At 41.3% G+C, this 19,814-nt stretch overlaps 1 protein-coding gene across 2 annotated transcripts; it reads right to left on the bottom strand.

Moving 5' to 3' along the window:
• Positions 1-11,969: 11,969 nt before the first annotated feature.
• LOC147631581 (vesicle-associated protein 4-2-like) lies at positions 11,970-14,376 on the bottom strand. Of its 2 annotated transcripts, none has more exons than XM_086808096.1 (7): positions 13,564-14,376; positions 13,385-13,455; positions 13,227-13,287; positions 12,971-13,080; positions 12,797-12,874; positions 12,566-12,685; positions 11,970-12,441 (listed from the first exon to the last, which is right to left on the bottom strand). In XM_086808096.1, exons 1-7 carry the CDS (start codon positions 13,757-13,759, stop codon positions 12,373-12,375), a joined length of 705 nt encoding a protein of 234 aa, XP_086664222.1. In that variant the 5' UTR covers positions 13,760-14,376; the 3' UTR covers positions 11,970-12,372. The 2 variants fall into 2 exon arrangements, with proteins under 2 accessions (XP_086664222.1, XP_086664221.1); XM_086808095.1 differs by having other exon boundaries at positions 13,227-13,308; positions 13,564-14,374.
• Between the last annotated feature and the right edge of the window lie 5,438 nt (positions 14,377-19,814).

Here is a 19,814-nt window from a genome sequence, read left to right as displayed (position 1 = left end):
CCACCGGTAAGGGCCCAAGGTCTTTGAAAATGTCATCCTGCGTATTGGAGGGAGGATCATTTGAGGGCTCCATGTGCGTGAGATATTAGTACACGAGCGAGAGAGAGAGAGAGAGAGAGAGAGAGAGAGAGAGAGAGAGAGAGAGAGAGAGAGCGCAAGAGAGTCAAGGGGAGAGGAAGAGAGAGAGCTCACAAGTCAAGACTTTTAAAAATGACTATAAAACTCACTGATATTTATAGGGGGCCAAAATTACAAAAAAGTCAATTTACAATGAACGCGCCAAAAAGTGGCGAACAAGAATTATTGGGTGGGTAACCACACGCGGCCATTTCTTAGTCGACCACTGTGCCATTGCCTCGCTCTTTCACGTGCCATTGACGCATTGCACCCTTCTCTTTCGCCTTGCACCTACCACCTTCATGATTTTGCGCCTCAAAGATAAATTTTCGGCTCGCTTTTGGGCCTTTCTCCCAGTAAGTGCACGGTAAAACCAATTGAACATTTCCTGAAACGCATTGCTGCGAACCTTGCCACCGCCATGACCTGTGTTCTTAAAATAGGCCGCCTTGGCTTGGTAATGTGATCGTTCCATGCCTTGGTTGCTCTAGAGTGCAAGAGACCCATATTCATCTAGAAAGAAGAAACTGTGCGCATAGAGAATATGCATGTAGTGTGTTATATGAGTTTCCTCCCAAGCATCGATCATTTCTTCTGTGAATCTGTCAATCGAAGTCTTGAATGTAGCTATCTCTACTTCATCAAGATACGGGCGTTCAAGAAGCCTCATCATCTCATCACATGCTTCCCACACATGTGCACGCTTCAATCCTAATGTCGCCTCATTGCCTCGATAGGTTGTTACATCACAAATCTGCTTCCATAATTCAGAAACTGTGCGCATAGAGAATATGCATGTAGTGTGTTATATGAGTTTCCTCCCAAGCATCGATCATTTCTTCTGTGAATCTGTCAATCGAAGTCTTGAATGTAGCTATCTCTGCTTCATCAAGATATGGGCGTTCAAGAAGCCTCATCATCTCATCACATGCTTCCCACACATGTGCACGCTTCAATCCTAATGTCGCCTCATTGCCTCGATAGGTTGTTACATCACAAATCTGCTTCCATAATTCAAAATGTGTATGGCTTTGAGCCTCACCATAGTTTGAGAGCAGGTGTCTTGCTTTTGCACCACCCATACATATCTTATTAGGGTTATCTTGGGTACTTGATGGGTTTTTGCGATCCTTAGAGAGGGTGACAGCACCTGCGTGAAGCCCCACGGATGATAAAACAACTTCAAGCTCTTGGATGCCCTGTTCTCACTGTGACTCTGGCTCCATGTTCCAAGCATAATTGATGTGGAGCATCAACAATTTGTCTAGAATTCTAAGTCTTGCATGCAAGGTACACACATGTACTCGCGACAGTGGAATTGAAAGAATAGGGTTCCAAGTAGCATCCTCCTCTGTGCGAGATGGTGCCTTGCTTTGATTGCAGCTCATAATTCCATTGAGCCAGACGTGTATACTTCCCTTTTTGTAATTGATTTGATCCCTTTGCACTTGCCTGCTTACGACCTTTCACCTTGGTTGCTTGTTTTGCCTTCCCCACTGCGACACTTGGCATCCTTGGATGACAACAAAAGATGCATGGAAACAAAGTGTTAGCACCGCGCTTTTAGTTCCCAACATGCATTTGAGGGTCTTGAGATCACCACCAAGGTGCCACTCTATTTCAAAGTGACCAGTGCCAGGCACATGCAAGACTTCACCATTTGATTGCCTGTGTATTACTCCTTGAATACCTGTACGGGTGAAGTACCACCTCAGACTGTCATGGTCCTCGTGCGGAAGGGTCCATGCCGCCTGCCACCATATGCTCTTCTCAGACTGCACTCCAAAGTAATCTTGCTTGCGTCGCTTTGTGTGCAAGTTATTCTCCGCATCACCTGTTTCATCTTCGCCGTCTAAGCTCTTTCGCTTCAATGCCCTGCTCATGAGTGTCAGACTTGTACGTTCCACCCTTTGGCCCTTTACAACCTGACATTCATCCAATTTGAGGACAAATATAGCCTTTCCATCCGTCTCCTCTAATGTCATATCATAAAACTGAATCATAGCTCGTTGAAGCACCTCCACCTCAACGTAAACATTGTTAAACTTGTTGTAAGCAAAATCTTTTGAATTTGACATTGGCATGCTACCATCCACCCATCTGTAGCCGCCTAGCAAGTCGGCAATATTGTTGTTTACTGACTTCCTTGCCATAACTATACTGTATGGTGTTGGAAGTATAGATCGTGTCATTCCTTTGCCTCGTAGACATGCTGTGATGCAAGTATACAAAGCCCTGTATCCCTTATCACTGATACCTGCTGTGTCGCACACAATGAGCATGTCAACGGGACTGACAATCTGCTCGAATTCCTTGAGAAAATACTTTTGAATCCTGTCACGCAATGCACCATTTACTGGATTGGTTATCATATTGATTACTTTCTGCTCTGGAATAATTTGCTCAAGGATAGACTCCTCAGTATTGGAATAACCTAATATTGCTTTAGCACATTCCCTGGACATCACATAGTTCAGAGTCAATGAGATAACTATATGAAAAAGGAATGTAATGCTAGTTTTGAAGCTATGATTACCTTGTTTGACGCACACGTCGCTTGCGAGCCTCCCCATCTTTGGAAAGAAGACTCAGAGGCTTGCGCTTTCGCTACCTTGCATATTATATCCCACGGCGGGGAGGTGAGTGAAATGATCGACATGTCGGCGAAGGTTCCGAGTTGAGTTTCGAAGACGGAGATAGTTCTCTATAGCTCGATCCCTGCTTTCCACACCTTCATCAAGCTTCATCTTCTGCTCTGCATCCTCCTTCTCTAGATCCTTGACTCGAGCCAGCATATGTTCCTTTGTGGCCATGAAAGTTGACGCACATTCTTCCTTTTCTGCCTTGCATAATTTTAGAAGCTTCCTGAGGTGATTTTGATTTGAGAGTTCCTGCAAGTACAAAGAATAGAGCCTCTGACAGTACCCTAAGAAACCATTATAACCATCACCCAGCGTACGACCTGCGTGATATTACGAAAAGGGGGAGGTGCACCAGTCTGTGGATCAAGGGGATAAATGCTTCCATCAGTCCAAAGATCAATGGCTTTTGCACCTTGAAGTCGTAGCACCTCAGCAGGAATTCATCCCTTCGTTCGATTACTTCGCATTGTGGCATACTCCTCGTCTAAGTCCACGTGCAAGCGAAACTTTGATTGCTTGTTGGTGATGTCCCGTAGAGCCATTGTACCTAGCAAATGGAGATGGAGATGTATATGGATACAGAGATGGAAATGTGGATGGTGATGGAGATGATGGAGATGGAGGATGGAGGTGGAGGATGGAAATGTGGATGGTGATGGAGGAGATGAAGATGGAGATGGTGATGGAGATGGAGGTGGAGGAGATGCAGATGGATACAGAGATGGAAATGGAGGCCTTGAGGAGATAGATATGGAGAGCTTGCTAGTGATGGAGATGGAGAGCTTCAGCTTGCAAGGATGTGTAGATCTGTACCTTCACAGGAGGGGATGGTGAGCTCTTCCATGAGAGCTGGTGGAGAGGATGATAGATATGGAGAGCTTGCTAGTGATGGAGATGGAGAGCTTCAGCTTGCAAGGATGTGTAGATCTGTACCTTCACAAGAGGGGATGGTGAGCTCTTCCATGAGAGCTGGTGGAGAGGATGATGGAGTAGGAGGTCCAGATCTGCAGGCCATGGCTCCTAGAGAGAGAGAAAGAAGCCCTTACCCAAGTAAAACACCCTAAACGCGTTTTAGAGAGAGAGTGTAGAGAGAGTGGGATCTGCAGCACCTCCAAAAAGGGAGGGAACAAAGTGACGAAAATTTTCAAACATTGTTTGTGAAAGGTACTTCACTACAAGACAAAAAGACAGTTAGGTCCATATTCCTTCCCAAGGACAGAAGATCTAATGATTAGATCACCTTTTGGCCTATTTTCTTTTTGGTAGAAAAGGAAAAATGCATTTTCAGGCCTAGGCCACTAGCTTGGTCAAAGCTTGATTAGCATTTTAAGCATTTCACTAAGTGTCCAAATAAAAGGGCCCAAGAAGACCCCAAACTTGCACTCTTTAAAGATAACAATTTCAATGCTATTCATTGAATACAGCATCACTCAATTCGTAACTTCATACAATTTTATGTCATTATTTTAAAAGGAAAAGATACACATTTATTAACACTAATATTAAAAAAAAACTCTTCTTTAAAAGATAACCAAGCTAACCTGGCCACCATTTCCTTGAGGAGCTTGTAAAGGGAGGGTTGCATCGGGAGCATCTTCTCTAATCTCATTATTGTGCGCTTCTCTCGAGGCAATATTCTGATGTTTCCGGGAAGGGGCCATCTTGGACGTCGTTGTAGGGCTCGCTGTCGCGGTCGAAACGCTCCAGTCAAATCTCAATTCTGAGATTGTCTGGTCACCGTATAAGCAAAAGACCACAGCGCATGAACCCTCTCTAAGGCTAAAACCTCTTGCTAAAGTCCACGCAAATGGGGGGGGGATTGTGAGATGTCCTTAACACAAAAATGTTTTGCTGAAGGGGAGAAGGGCTGCTGTAAGTCTCTTCACACGGGGGGAGGGGGGATGGGGAGAAGAGTTAAGGACACTGCCTCTCCTATAGCAAGAGGGGGATAGAGGAAAATTGCCTTATCTGAAAAGTGGCAAATGAGGGGGGTGTGGAGAGGGGTGGATGTCAGGGGCGACTGTTCTACATCAAGTACACTACACTGGGACAGACGGCGGCACAACAGAGCATAAGCTACGCAGAAATGCGTGTTGCCCATGGAGCACCCCAGGGGGTTTATATAACTGTGGGGTACGGGTATGGGCGCTGCGCAAAGCAAGGACGAAAGGACGATGTACCAGTAAAGGCTGTAGATCAGTGGCTTGCATGGCTCAGGGGGAAAGGTACGGTGTCAGTTAACAGGGAAAGGAGTGGTATGCATGTACCTTATCTGGTCAGGGGCAACATGGATGTCCACGTAGCGGTACGTGTGGACCACACAGTGGGAGGCCGTCCTTTGGTTCTTGTGAGGCCATTGTACGGACACCCTGGTAAGTGTGTACGGTCCAAATTTTTAGGACAGGGTTCCCAAATTTGGGGCACCAACCTCAATTTGCATGCCGGACCGCCTTGAGGGGCATTTTTTTTAAATCCAGGATGTTCTCCTGGTCATTGGGTGTAGACCGTTCGTCAATCAGATGCCCGGTCGTGCATTTATTAAGGTTTAAAGGTTGTCGCTTTTTAACTAAAAATGACTGAAATTTACGTATAAGCTTGATCCGGTGTCCGTTTTGGATGGTGTAAAATCTTATACTAGGGTAAAATCGCATGCAGATTCCAAATTTGGGCTCAGAATTTGAAGATTCCAAGTAGAAATGACTCAAATAATAAAATCATTGATTTTTATACCATAAAAACTTTACATGGACATTTCTTTATTAGTGAAGATGGGTATGTTACAATCATCATCCACATCAATTACATTACATTATTATCTCTTGTGTCGGGCTAATTCCCAATCACCTGCCAAAGGAGTTAGGGCCTTGTACATAGGTGTGCCTGTAGGGTTACTCTTTACTATCCTTACAACTTTTGTTGGGCTTGGAGAATGCACATTTGCCCTCTCAATGAGCTTTTCAAGACTTGGACCTCCTTTGATATGCTTGTCCATCATGTATGAATTTTTCTTTGCACTCTGTAATAAAGCATTAGCCATGTCTGATACACATGCATTGTAGAGTGATATTTTTTGTTTGAAACCCTCCCCGGCTAACCAGCTTCCATGTTTAGACTCTAACAAGTTTGTTCGTGGTGTACATGATTGATCACCGCTCTTCTCCACCTATGCAATAGTTAGAGACATATTAGAAACATCAATAAAGACATTGGTTTTAAAGACAATGGTTCTTATACATATCAAAATCATTACATTGCCCCATTGTGCAATGTGCACTTCCCACTAGCTCACAGCCAAAGATCCATGGTAGGTATATCTGAATCTTTTACATTTCCATTATGCCACCATTGTCGGATAAGTTACCCTTGAGCTAGTTCAGCCTTTTTTGTTGACTCGGTCTGTCACTTTTCGCACATGCTCTTATGCATGCCTTGGACAGCGACATCGACTTAGCCTACGTCAGCACACAGGATAAGGTCGCGAACATCTTCACACGAAGGCCTTGGGAGCTAAGAAGCTTCGCAAATTTCGAGATATGCTTGGAGTTCATGAGCTAGAGTTGAGCTTGAGGGGGAGTGTTGAGATGTCAAGCTCAACATGAGCTAACACTCACAAGGCCCCTGCATGACTGTTCGACATTTACACCACTAGCGAGTTTGGTAGAGCTAGCACCGATATATCTTCGTCAGAGATTCTGCAAAAACTGGACTACACCGAATAGTCCACACTTAACCCACTTCACTTAGCGCGTTCACATTATGGACCGCTTGTATATACTCTATTATATGTGTTAGTCACTTTATCTTCTTTGTAGACCTCTTTTGTTGTGTGAAGAAGAAGAAGAATTTTCAGCCTCTCACCTTGTGTGTTCTCTTTCAGGGTTTGTGTGAGTGTGTGTGTGCTTGCAAGAGCTCAATCTCTCTTCTCCCCTGCATCTTTTTAGGGATCAAGCTTGAGAAGACTATGGCTTATAGTCCTTAGCAGAATGGAATTGGAGAGAGAAACAATACACTTGTTGAGATGGCTTGCACGACGTTGAAAGCAGGGGATCTCTCTGGCAACTTATGGGAAGAGGTATTGTCATAGCGGCAAATATTACGAATAGATGTCCCACATGTGCCTTGAGGGACAAGACACCATATGAGGTTTTGCATGGGAAGAAACCTAATGTGTCATACTTCAGAGTTTTTGGTAGTAAGGCTTATGCACATATGCCGGATCCCATGCGGAAGAAGTTGGATGACAAGAGCATTGTAGGCATCATGGTTGGTTGTGTACCCGCTGGGAAAGGTTATAGGCTCTATGACCCTAGCGCAAGGAAGGTTTTCATTAGTAGGGATGTTATCTTTGATGAGCTGGGTAATTTGAAAATGGATGATGTCTATGATCCTTTCATTGATGGCAATGAGGAGCCAAAGAGGCATGACTTGGAAGAAAATGCCAAAGAAAAGGAGCATGTACAGGTGCAAGAAGCTAGCAAGAAGGAACACGGTAATACACCAAGGAAATCTATGCCTAGATGGATGATGAAAACCATCAAGGATAGCAAACAAGAGGAGCCATTATAGGGACGTACAAGAGGTGAGCAAATATGGATTGAGGAAGCAAAAGCTCATGATCATAGTGATTATGTGATGGAGTGTGCCTTGTTTTGTATATCGACTAATCAGAGGATCCTCTCAGGTATGAGGAAGCATGCATTCATGCACATTGGTTGGAGGCCATGCAGGGCCGAGATGGATGTTATCAATAAGAACCGCACTTGGGATCTTGTGGACATGCCTATTGGAAAGAATGTAATTGGTACACAATGGGTCTATTAGACGAAGTACAAAGCGGATAGTAGCATAGATAAATACAAAGCAAGATTGGTTGTGAAAGGTTATGCGCAAAAGCATGGTGTAGATTATGATTAGACATTTGCACCTGCCACACACAAATGACTACAATCCGTATGGTTACTTCTTTGGTGGCTGTAATGAATGGTTGGAAAATGCACCAACTTGATGTCAAGACGGCGTTCTTGAATGGAGAGTTGGAAGAGGAAGTATACATTAAACAGCCACCGGGTTATGCAGTGCTGGGTATGGATTACAAGGTGTGCTGACTAAGAAAGGCTTTGTACAGTCTAAAGCAAGCACCTAGAGCATGGTATTGGCATATACATGCACATTTCATTGACCATGGATTCCAGCAGGGTCCCTCAGAGAGAGCACTCTTTATGTGGTGATTGATGGTGATGCTGCAGTGTTGGTGGTTCTATATATTGATGATATCATTGTCACTGGCAACAATGATGAAAGGGTGGAAGTAGTCAAGAGGGATTTGCAAAAGTCTTTTGACATTACTAATATGGGATTGCTTCACTACTTTTTCTGGGCATATAGTTTATGCACACGGATGAGGGGATATTCATGTCACACCATAAGTATGCACAAGCGTTGCTAAAGAGGTTTAATATGCTAGAGTGTAAACCTCTGAAGACACCGATGGAGGTGGGACACACATTGGAGTTGTGTGACGAGGAGGAGGATGCAGATCCTACTCTCTTTAGACAGGCTATGGGTTCCTTGCTCTACTTATGTTTTCTCGAGCTTGACATGCAATATGCAGCATCATACTTGAGCAGATACATGGCCAGCCCAAAGTAATCACATTGAATAGCTGTAAAGAGAGTGTTCCGTTATGTCAAGGGGACACTACAACTGAGCATGCATTATGGCAGAGAGGATGAGCCACATTTGGTGGGCTTTAGTGACTTAGACTGGGCTGGTGACAAGAAGGATAGAAAATCTATGACAGGGTACTGTTTCTTGCTTGGTTCTTCAGTAGTATCATGGGGCAATAAGAAGCAAGTTACGATATCCACATCATCATGTGAAGAGGAGTACAAAGCATTATTCACAGCCACAGAGAAGTGTACATGGCTCAGGAGGCTTATTGCCAGCATGCTTCATGAGCAAGATGGAGCAACATGCATCTTAAGCAATAGTTAGAGTGCTATTGCAATAGCACATAATCCAATGCTACATGGCAAAACCAAGCACATTGATATATCCATTATCATTATGTGTGAGATGGTTGATACAAGACAAGTGGATACAATGTATGTGCACACATTAGAGAATGTGGTGGATCTCTTCATGAAGCCTCTCCCAAAGGACAAGCTTGACACATTTAAGTTTGCCATTGGGATGAGAAACATGGTAGATATCAAGTGCCCTTCTATAGTACATGGCTGTTTGACTAGATTAGCTACTACTATTTCTTTCAAGTATAGTACATTGGTAGTATTTACTAGCGAAGGGGGGATTGAAGCTGTTATCAAATCCTACCTCTTATATGTGACTGATCTCTTGTTAGTTAGTTGTATTTTTTCATTATCCTGTTTTAGTGAAGAAGAGAGAGAGCAACACAGTGCTCTTCCCACACCAGCCTCCCCATCATGCTCGTGCTATGCATACTCTTATCTTCAAGGATTCATTAGAATAAAAACATGTTTATACATGCACTCATAATGTGAATGAAGCTATCTCAGGTCCACTAACATATTCTTGTGAAGTTTCTGTAGAATCAACGCTCTCTTTTTGCAACAACAAGCATACTCTTACAACACTTATGCCTATGCGTGGATAATTTTTTACACTTCTGATTACATAATGTTTTGGATAATATAGACCTAATCTTGTAACGCTTATGGTTGTATAATTTTTTGGATAATATAAGCCTTGTGATTATATTTTGATTATGTAGACATATATTGCCATTTGATATTGTTATGTTTTTCAATAGATCCCCATGATTTGCTTTTACATTAATTAGTTGAGGGTTGGAATGTGAGAAAGACATAAAATTATGTATAATAGCATTTAATTAAGGTGTTGGATCTAATTTATGAGATAATGCCCAATTAAATACACATGGTAGCATACATTAAATACATGTGCTTGAAAGGAGAATATCATCGTCAAGGGTTGGTATTCAAGCTTACCCATTAATTAATCAACGGGATACTAAGGTTAAACCTTATCCTAACTCCCTGTTGTGCATACCAAAATCTCCCTCTCTGTCTCTCGGCCTCTATTCTCCTCCACCCAACCACCTTGACCAATCTCTTCCTATTTCTCCCCTTGCTCCCCTTGCGTATCCCCAAGCATTGAGGCCAACATCGTGTATTTATACATTAAATCAAAGTCAAAACGAATCTTCTTCCACAACCTTGAATCTTTTTCCACCACCTTGAATCTTCTTCTAGCGTCACTTCAACCTCCCTGATAGCTGAGGTCCAATAACTCACATCAATCTAAAAAACATTGAGGACCTATATTTAAAAGAAAAAAGTGGGGGGTTTCTCAAAAGCTTGCGAGATGCTCTCAAAAGCTCACGTGCTAAGCTCACGAAAAAAAATCACCTGGTTATACCAAGTTCTCATCCTCTAGCATTAATGCCAATAGTCCAAAGCACAAAAGGCTCTTCTTGTAGGTGAAGATAGCTCAAGTGGAGAAGAATCAAATGAGACAAGGTGGTGCCTCAGTCAAGGCTAGCTACATTGAAGGCCAATGGGCTTTCCAGGCCAGCTAGAACCCACACACCTATGGTCACTCCTCTATTCAAAGTGAGATGTCTAGCATCTGTCATCATAACTGGCATTGTAAAATTCCATGAGTAAGACCTACAGACACTTGGATTGTCATTATATACAACATTGTAAACATTATCTAGAGCTAGCATTGACATCACAGTATCCATAAGTATTTTATTGAGGAAGAATGTTGAAATAATACACCAAAATATCATTTGACATTGGGGATATAGGCATATGGTTCAAAGGTCTTATATATACCTAGATCAATACGGGAGCATGCCCAAATTCACCTTTTAGGAACATGCATTTTATATACTCATGGTAGTCAACCCACAAGACTATATAACTATCAACTCCATTATGCATAGTATGGACTAAATACTACTGTCAAAGTCATGCAGTAGCAACACGCGCACCACCCTAGGGCATTGAGCAACATCGGTGGCTAGGCTCCCATCTCCTAGCCGATGCTCCCCCCAAAAACCTGACCAAAGGAGAGATCTATGACAAGGTGCCACCACACCCTATATAAGGCTCTTTGACTTTCGATGCTCTTGCATATGGATAATCCACCACAACTTCCAATCATGAAATAACACGAGAGTAGCTACAAGAACCGTCACCTCCAACACCCTCCTTCAATTCAAGCACCTCGATCAAACTGAGGTCACCGCCCAGGACTACACAAGCCGAGCTCTGATACCGTGTCAAAGTCACGTTGCAACAGCACACGTACCACCCTACGACACTAAGCAACGTCAGTGGTTGGGCTCCCATCTCCTCGACATTGCTCCCCCCAAAAAACCCGGCCAGAGGAGATATCTATGACAAGGTGCCACCATACCCTAAATATGGCTCTTCAACTTCCCATGCTCTTGAATCCACCACAACTTCCAATCATGCAATAACGCAAGAGTAGCTATGAGAATTGCCACCTCCAAGAACTACGACATCCCCACTAACGTCACTAGTGCCCACTAGTGGGTGTAGAACTCTATATCAAAATATGGTCTTACACACGCACTCCACACACACACACACACACCTAAGAGCATATATTCACAAAAAGCCCTTCATACTGAGTTTCTGTCAAACCTTAGGAGATGCAAGGCAAACTCAACCATAATGAAGCCTAGCACTAAGGGAAGTATGATGGTTCGAAGGTCTTATAGCCATCATACATATGGTGTATGATGGTTCAAAGGTCTTATAGCCATTATACATATGGTGTTTTATGGTCATAGTTGGATCCAAATTAGCATATTCTAGGCACCTATTACAATTGGGAAGGGGTTTAAACTTGCACCTAAATCTAAGCAATTCTAGAGATCTTGGAGATGCTCACTTCAAGTTTAGGGTTATGCTTAAGGATTAACCACACTCTTAATCCATTGTATTCCAACCTATTTCAAGGCAATGATCTAATGCAAGAGTACAACATCGTTCTCCTATCTTATTGTTGTCATTATGTGGTCTATTTAACTAAGCCATGTGATTAGTGTTAATATCATCTTTGCTTAGCTTATCTCCATGCTCTCACCCACCTTTCACTCAGAACTCTATGTTAGTGGATTAGAAGAAAATATTCACACGTGGTGAGATGAGCCAAACAATGTAGATGGTCACACCAAATACAGACCTCTAACATTATGCTTCATACAAACTGCAAGTACAAAGATCAATTTTCTATGGTGAATCGGAACTAGGGATAGAGTTTCCCACCACAAACTCCATGGATGCTTAGGCAAACAAAACAATGAGATCGACCACTCCAGAGAAAACGAAGCAACTCTTACTGTCAAAACAAAGCAACTACTGAATGATAACAAAATCTTCTCGTAGCATGCTTCAATCCTCAAATCCTTGATGGCTATACCAAGTTCCTCTCGCATTGATGCCAACAGTCCAATTGGAAGTAATACATATCTGACAGCAGCTACAAACTCCTTGATGCAATGATGGTACAAGGGACAAAAGAAACATAGCTGCTTCGTCGAGGTTTTATTTTTCATGAGTAGTCTTAATGTAGCTTAGCTTTCAAATGCTTCAATGCCTTCAGTTTGCTGCTTTGCCAGTTCCTTCTCCTTCTGTTGCTCTTTCTGCAAAATCAACAGAGAAGATGTTCATTCTCGGCTTGGTATGGTAACAACCATGGACAGATGGCATATGTAACTATGTCTGTTCTTGTGATTAGTCAAATCAAGGAAAGATAAGCAAGCATACCCATTCATCTAGACCTCCCCCAGCTGCTGCAGTTCTTTGGGCCCTCTCTTCAGGTGGCTTCTTGCGAGATTGTTGGGCAGCTTCCGCCTCCGCCAGCCGCTTGTTCAGTTTCTCTACCTCCTTGAGCAAGTAATTGTTTACAACATAAATGTACAATATACACCAGGAGGTAGTTGAGCATATTTACATATATAAATATTCTTCCATGCAATAATTCATGTTCAAACTTACGGGAGAATGGCCTTGTGGATCCAGGAAGACTACCCGCAGGACTTGCTCCACTGCTACGAGCTCCTTTTTCTCTTCAAACTTCAGATGCATGACCAACACTCATGGCTTTCAGCTGAAACTAAAGTACATGTAGAAAAGTTGGGACTAAGGACTTGAAACCAATGCTGGACCTACCATTTCCTGTGTATACTGAGATCTCTGCTTGATCTTCAGGCTGACAATCTTGAATTTATCCTTGCACTTCTTCTCCTGATTTGGTTCAGGCTGCTCGACGAACTTGACCACTGTAAGGAAGAACCATTTGTTTATGAATGAATTCCACCACATTTGCAGGCTGAGCTAAATTCCATATAAGCCCAATTTTAAGCATTGATTTACCTATGCATTAGAATCATAATCATTAGATTTAGGGCATGTGATTAAGACAAACCAGTAGCTATGATTGTTTCTCCAGGAGAAAGGATGCCGCTGGGCGGGCGCATGAAACAGCTCTTTGGAGCATTTGTTTGGAACTGCGAGGTGTAGAGACATGTGACTCACAGTAATCTCACCATGAAGTGCATTGCAATGTTTTTGCAGGTAACTTACTTTGAAAGCAACATTTGACCGGCTGGTGTTTTTGATCCTAACCGCGCTTGAAACCTGCTTGCCAGGTTCATCTGGTCACCGGAAAAGCCCTCTATGTCAAGACGAGAACCCCTAGAGCAGAATGCTGAGAAACACACTGAGAAAAAACGGTGCAGGGAGAAAGAGTAGCAGTGGCTTACACAGGAAATAGAGCTTTCTGTCGGGATCGAGCCGTAGGCGGCGCCGTGAAACTAGAAGAGCCTTGGCGATGGTGGTGATGGAGGAAGGCTTGCCCGCTTCCAAGCTTCCTTCTTGCTGCTGTTGCTGCTGCGATTGGTGCGGCTGGTAATGCTGCAATGACTGCTGGACCATCGGCTGCCGCTGCCACCACGGCATTCTACCTACCGTAGCCAAATCCCTACTTTCTTCCGCAAAGGCAAACCTTACTTACTCTGCAAGACGCAAATAGTCTGCAGGAAGCAGCTCCCGGAAAATACTTATTTCTTCCAAAGGAGCCAGAAAATCCTTCTTTCCTCTGCAGGAGGCAGCTCCCCGAAAACCCTAGTGTTCTGCTGGAGGCAGCTTCCCGCAAACCCTCTATTCAAGGTAACTTCCAAAACAACCTTACTTCATCTACAGAAGGACACTTAATTTCCTCTGCAGGAGGCAGCTTCCGGAAAACCGTACATTCTTCTGCATTTTCCGCAGGAGTCAGCTCCCGGAAAACCCTAATCAGACCTTACACTGTAGGAATGTAGCTTCCGGCGAAGCAGACTCCGCGGTGAAAACTGCAAAGCCAAGCTCTAATCCGATGTGAAACCCGCAATGGTTGCCGACAACAGATCGAGATTGATAGCGCAGAGAATGGACTCCGGCAAAACCTAGGTAGTCCAAGCTTCTGGCAAACCCTAATTTGACGTTAATCTTGCAGAAATGCCCCAACAAGCGAGATGAAGATACTCTACACAACATAGGAGACTTGTTTTGCATTCCGATTATTATTTTGTCTCAAGTTCTCAGCGATGCCCAATACCTTAGGTCAACGTCTGAATCACATATAATGATATGAAACAGTGCTAGAAAAAAAACCCTTAGTGCCGATTTGATTGGGGCTTTTTTAAAGGTTTAAGAACTAATAGGTTTCTAGATTTTAAGGATTCAAAATTGAAATGTCCTTAAAAATAAGCTTGGGTCTATAGGATAGACTTTAAAAGTTTGGTTGTATATATATACACATATATTATGTGATTATATAAATATAAAATTAAAACACGTATTGCAAACTTGGAACTCAAGAGTGGGCATTGGCACTGGGCACACCATGTTTTTTTATTTTATGAATATGCAATGCTTTATGTAATATTTCAAAGCATAGTAAATGAGTTAGTGAATCAAAGCCTTGGTCATTAGTAGTAAATGAGGTGGTGAGCCTTGGTCATTTAGTAGATACTAGTAAGTTATAACTAGACCTGAATGAGTCAATTGATGTCAATGCTAAAGCAAATTACTTTACAAACAACACGAAGGCATGGTGATTGTGCATAGGTTGACTATTGGCAATCACACAAGATGATTAATCATGGAGCTATGGAAGATGAAATCTCTCCATGATTAAGGAGTGTAAAGGGGAGAGAGAGAGAGAGAAGCAATAGAGCTTAAGTACGAAAGAGAGATTGCACAACTTGAATGGTACTCATTGTGTAAGAATGAAGGAACTAAGTACATGGTACTCATTGTGTAAGAATGAAGGAACTGAAGTACATGCACAAACCCCCCTTCGGAGTGATGGTGGGGTTGCATGCATTACCTTCAATAGTTCCGTATACCAACACAAGCAAAGACACAAGACGTGTTCCCCGCTTTAGACCTAGAGGCCAGTAAGCATGACTAAGAGGCCAGTGAACATGGCACAAAAGGCTCAGAGGCTTAACAAGCATGGCTCAGAGGCTTAACAAGCATGGTCTTGGTGGTGAAAGACTCAAAGGTCAGGTCCTGCTCGAGGGAAAAAGATAGCCTACATCCACATACCCAAAAAAAAACCTCTCGCCTAAAGCACGGGCAAAAAGGGTATGATGGAGAGGAGCCTTTTATAGAAACAAGGCATTACAAAATCCAAAAGGATCAAAAATAAATAACTCAGATTTTGGGAGACTACTCGGGCAGAGAACCCTTGACTCAAAAAAAAAACTGAATTTAGAAGTACAGGGAGAATCCCCCCTCGATGACCAAAATGCTCATGAAGATATTCTTGATGTCAATGTAGTCTTTGATCTTCTTGATGTCGATGTAGACTTTGATCTTCTTCATGTCGATGTATATCTTGATGTAGATGTAGCTCTTGGTCTTCTTCGTCCTTGATTTCATTGTGTAATGAAATCCATGTAGGCAAAGATGGATCATGTTCTCAATGTGTTCATGAAGCCTGACATGATGATGATGCATATCCCTTTCAGATGATAATGCATCAGATCTACTTAAGGGGGTCTTAGCCTTATCAATGGTAAGTGTCTTGCCCTTGTACAATCGATTTATGAGCATGATAGATGAGCTACATGAAGCATTCAAGCTAAAAAATCCCATTGTTCTAAACAATGCTAATGCAAATTTATACCTAATTTTGGATTAATAAATTGACCACTCAAATCAAGGGAAAATATGATTTGATGCTTTACAGAGATTTAGCAACACTTGAATGTGAGATATGAACCATTAATGACCCTAAAAACCTCATATGATTAGCTCTAATCAAGGTATTAGTGAAAGCAATTTTTTGTTAATTAAGCAAAAAATACCCTGATTTGTAGAGCACCGTTAGAGCGGCAAATCAAGGGGCTTTTTCAATATGAAGCTTTGGCAAGCTATAGCAAGTCCCCAATGGTAGGGTTAAATTATAATCTTGAAGGGTTCTCCAATCTCATTTCATAATTATTCACTATGATTATTCATGAAGATGGCTACTAATCTATGGCACGTAGAGGCTACTGATAATTTAATTGAGGGTGACTAACATCACATGTATCGATTATTTATACATTAGTCAAGCATAATGGGTCACATATGAATGTATAGAAGTCATCATAATCAAATGACTAGGATACTTGATCTTTTTTGTAGGTTGTCAAATATATCTTTTGTTCAATCAAATTTGTTTGGCATGCGTGGGTTCACACGAAAGAATCTAGCTAAGTCTCCAAAGAAAAGGAGAAAAAGTCCAAAGAATGCATCTATAGTGGTTCAGGAATTGATAGTGGAAGAAGAGAATGAGAGCTTTATAGAGAAAGATGTTGGTGTTAGTGATGAAGAGGTTACTCGTCTCGCATAAGAGAGCACGAGTAGATTGAAATGAATCTTGGACTACAATTTTTGATTAGGTTTATTTTGATAGAGATGTAGCCCAAAATCTTTTGCACATTTTGTAGACAATATAAAATGTGCAAAAGTGAATTTGGGAAATCTAGCTCCATCAGTATTCAACATAGTGCACCTACAGATCATGCAAAGACCAAAACCCATCGAGAAGCATCCTATTTTTTTTGAAAGCAGAAGGTGGTAAATCACTAATACTTTGGCTAAGAATAGAGATAAAGCTGACATTGTTATTTTAAATTTATTTGCACCTGCGTACCTTGTGGCCAAAGAAGATCTTATATTTACTAAGTTGCATCAGTCTTGGAGTTGCTATCATTTTATGAGTGTCCTTCTCTACCTAAAAGCTTGTATCATAATTATAAAGCTTGTGCTATGTTTGTTCAGTATATTAGTGAGTCACTATTGAAGGGGCATATCTACAAGATAAAGAAGTCTCCCTTTTTTAGTCTTCTTATGGATGAGTGAGTCGACTGACATTGCCAATCACACAATATTTGATTGGGTATGTTTCTTACTTGGATGATTTTGGGCCTATCAATATTTTTCTAAGTCTACTAGAAATTGAGAGGAATAGCAGCATCACTCTATGGTGCAATAAAATAATTTTTATCTAGAAATTGAGAGTGGAACAGCAGCATCACTCTATGGTGCAATAAAACAATTTTTTTCTAGATTGGAAAGATGGTTTGCTTTGGATCAGATGGTGCTTTTGCCATGACAGGTTGTCATTGAGGATTATCATCGCTTTTGAGGGATGATAATCCTTTCAAGACAAATATTCATTGCATTGCACATAAGACTAGTGTTTGTGCTTTTGATGTAGTAAAGCAAGGTGTTTTTTATGTAGTAAAGCAATCACCTATTGATGTAGTAAGACTAGTGTTTGTGCTTTTGATGTAGTAAAGCAAGGTGTTTTTTATGTAGTAAAGCAATCACCTATTGCACAACATATAGATGAAGTCATGAATTCTATAGCTTCCTTGTTTTCAAAGAGTGTGAAAAGGACTAACATCTTGCATGAGCTAGAAAATGAGTTTAGTTGTGTATCGTTGCGTATGGGCTAAATACATAAAGTTTGTTGGTTAAGTAGACATCAGGTGATCCATAAGGTATGTGAAACTTTGGAGCCTCTATTAGTTATGACCAAAAAGAAGAATGCTACTCTCTACGAAAGATATCAAGTCTTGAGTTTATTTATAATCTATGTCTGATATCTTAGAGAGACTCTCAATTTTGTGTTTCAAAGCTCTTTTGTAGACATCTCATCAGTATACAGGATTCATTGAGTTGGAGATTCGAGCAATTAATCTCTACTTCGTTGAAGGCACCGAGGTTGACATCAATCCATCAATAGATGATGCCTCAGGATATCAAATAATCCCAAGCTCTAGACCTCCCGAATGAGGTCAACTACATGCTTTGCAAGGTGTCTTTACAAGGTAACATGTACAGAAACATCCAAATTTCTCATCAATACTTTGCTAGTGTTGATTTAGATAGATGTTTAGATTTTCAAAGAAGTTTTGCAAGGTCTGTTATTCAAAATTTAATGGAAAGATTTTTTTATAATGGGAGTATCTTGAGCAATTTCAAGGCTTTAGCACCTTATACCTTTCCATTTGGTGTAGAACAAAAAGATTTTGGTAACATTGAGATTCAAACACAAATATCATTTTATGGAGAGAAAAAAGGTTGGAAGAGTTTGCAGCAATTATACAGAAACATCCAGCAAAGAAAGAATATCAGTATTTCAAGTTACAAGCTTCGTATGAGTGGAAGGGATGAAGTTTACGAGATACTTGGAGTGCCATCAGAAGAAACAACACAATGAGAGATAAATATCTCATGCTTGTAACTCTACCTTGGATTGCATTACTACAATGTTGTAGCACTGCGAGCTGCGAACGAAAGGGGATTTAGTACTTTCAATTTTATAAAGAATAAATTTAGAAATTGCTTGTCAACAAAGAATGTTGATTCATTGATGGGAGTATCCATTGAGGGACCAAGGTTGAATGTGTTTGACTTTTCTGAGGTGGTAGCATCATGGACTAAAGGAGCTAAAGCTAGTCAACACATTTATCGAGAGAGTACTAGTAGCTAAATGATATTATTGTTCATTTTCTTCAATAGTTGTGCATGTTTGTCCTTTGCTTTGAATAGATGTTTATTATTTTATCTTCTTGCACGATACAAGAAAATGATGCATAATTGGCACATGGTAACTGATTTCACTCCTTGTTATATTATAAGGTTAAGCCCAAATGGTTCTCTCTCTCTCTCTCTCTCTCTCTCTCTCTCTCTCTCTCTCTCATGAGTGGTTTTGTCTTTGCATAATTATGCTTACTAGTTCTTTTCTATTTTGTGTGTCTTTGTATGGCATTCTTGCTAGTGCTTATTTTTTATGTTGTGTGTGTCTTTGCTTGTTAATTATTTATGATGCCCCCATAAATCGACAAAGAAGCACCCAAATATTTCCTTGTTGGTTGGTGGGGGAGGGGGGCTTCTTGGTGGGCAAGTCATGATGGCTTTGCTTGGGGTTTGATTCCCCTTAAGCTCATGGTCAATGCTATCTTAAGTCGAGTTACTATTTTTATTAGTTCCTTGTATGGCATATTGTATGTATGACTTACAGTTTACCTTGTAAATTTATAAATAGTATAAAAAGGGGACTTTCTCAGAGAATGGGAACACCTACCTCTACGGTGGTAGCGATATGCATGCTTCTATCTCTAAGAGAATCGCTATGGCATTGTAAATGGCAGATATCTTATATCGGGTAAGTCTTCCACACCATCATCCTAAACTTTGATGATTTGTAAAAAAAGATCAAAATTTATGTTTGCCCTTGAAAAATCGGTTGTAATATTTGAGTATCTTTTTAAATCGATAGGATATTTAAAATCTTGATTAATCTTACGTCATGTAGGTTTTTTCACTGGTTGGGAAATTTTTTTTTCGCTAGCACTAATATGAAACCCATTAATGACATGTATAAGGTATAACTATGTATGGGCTTGTTCCCTTGCAAGCTAATGGCTAGTAAATAGGGCCACAAGCCACCAATGATAGGATGCATGCC

Source organism: Cibotium barometz, chromosome 14 (genome assembly GCF_041138505.1).
Source record: "Cibotium barometz isolate CiBa-2024 chromosome 14, ASM4113850v1, whole genome shotgun sequence".
Lineage (NCBI taxonomy): Eukaryota > Viridiplantae > Streptophyta > Polypodiopsida > Cyatheales > Cibotiaceae > Cibotium > Cibotium barometz.
This window is presented reverse-complemented; position numbering and strand designations above follow the sequence as displayed.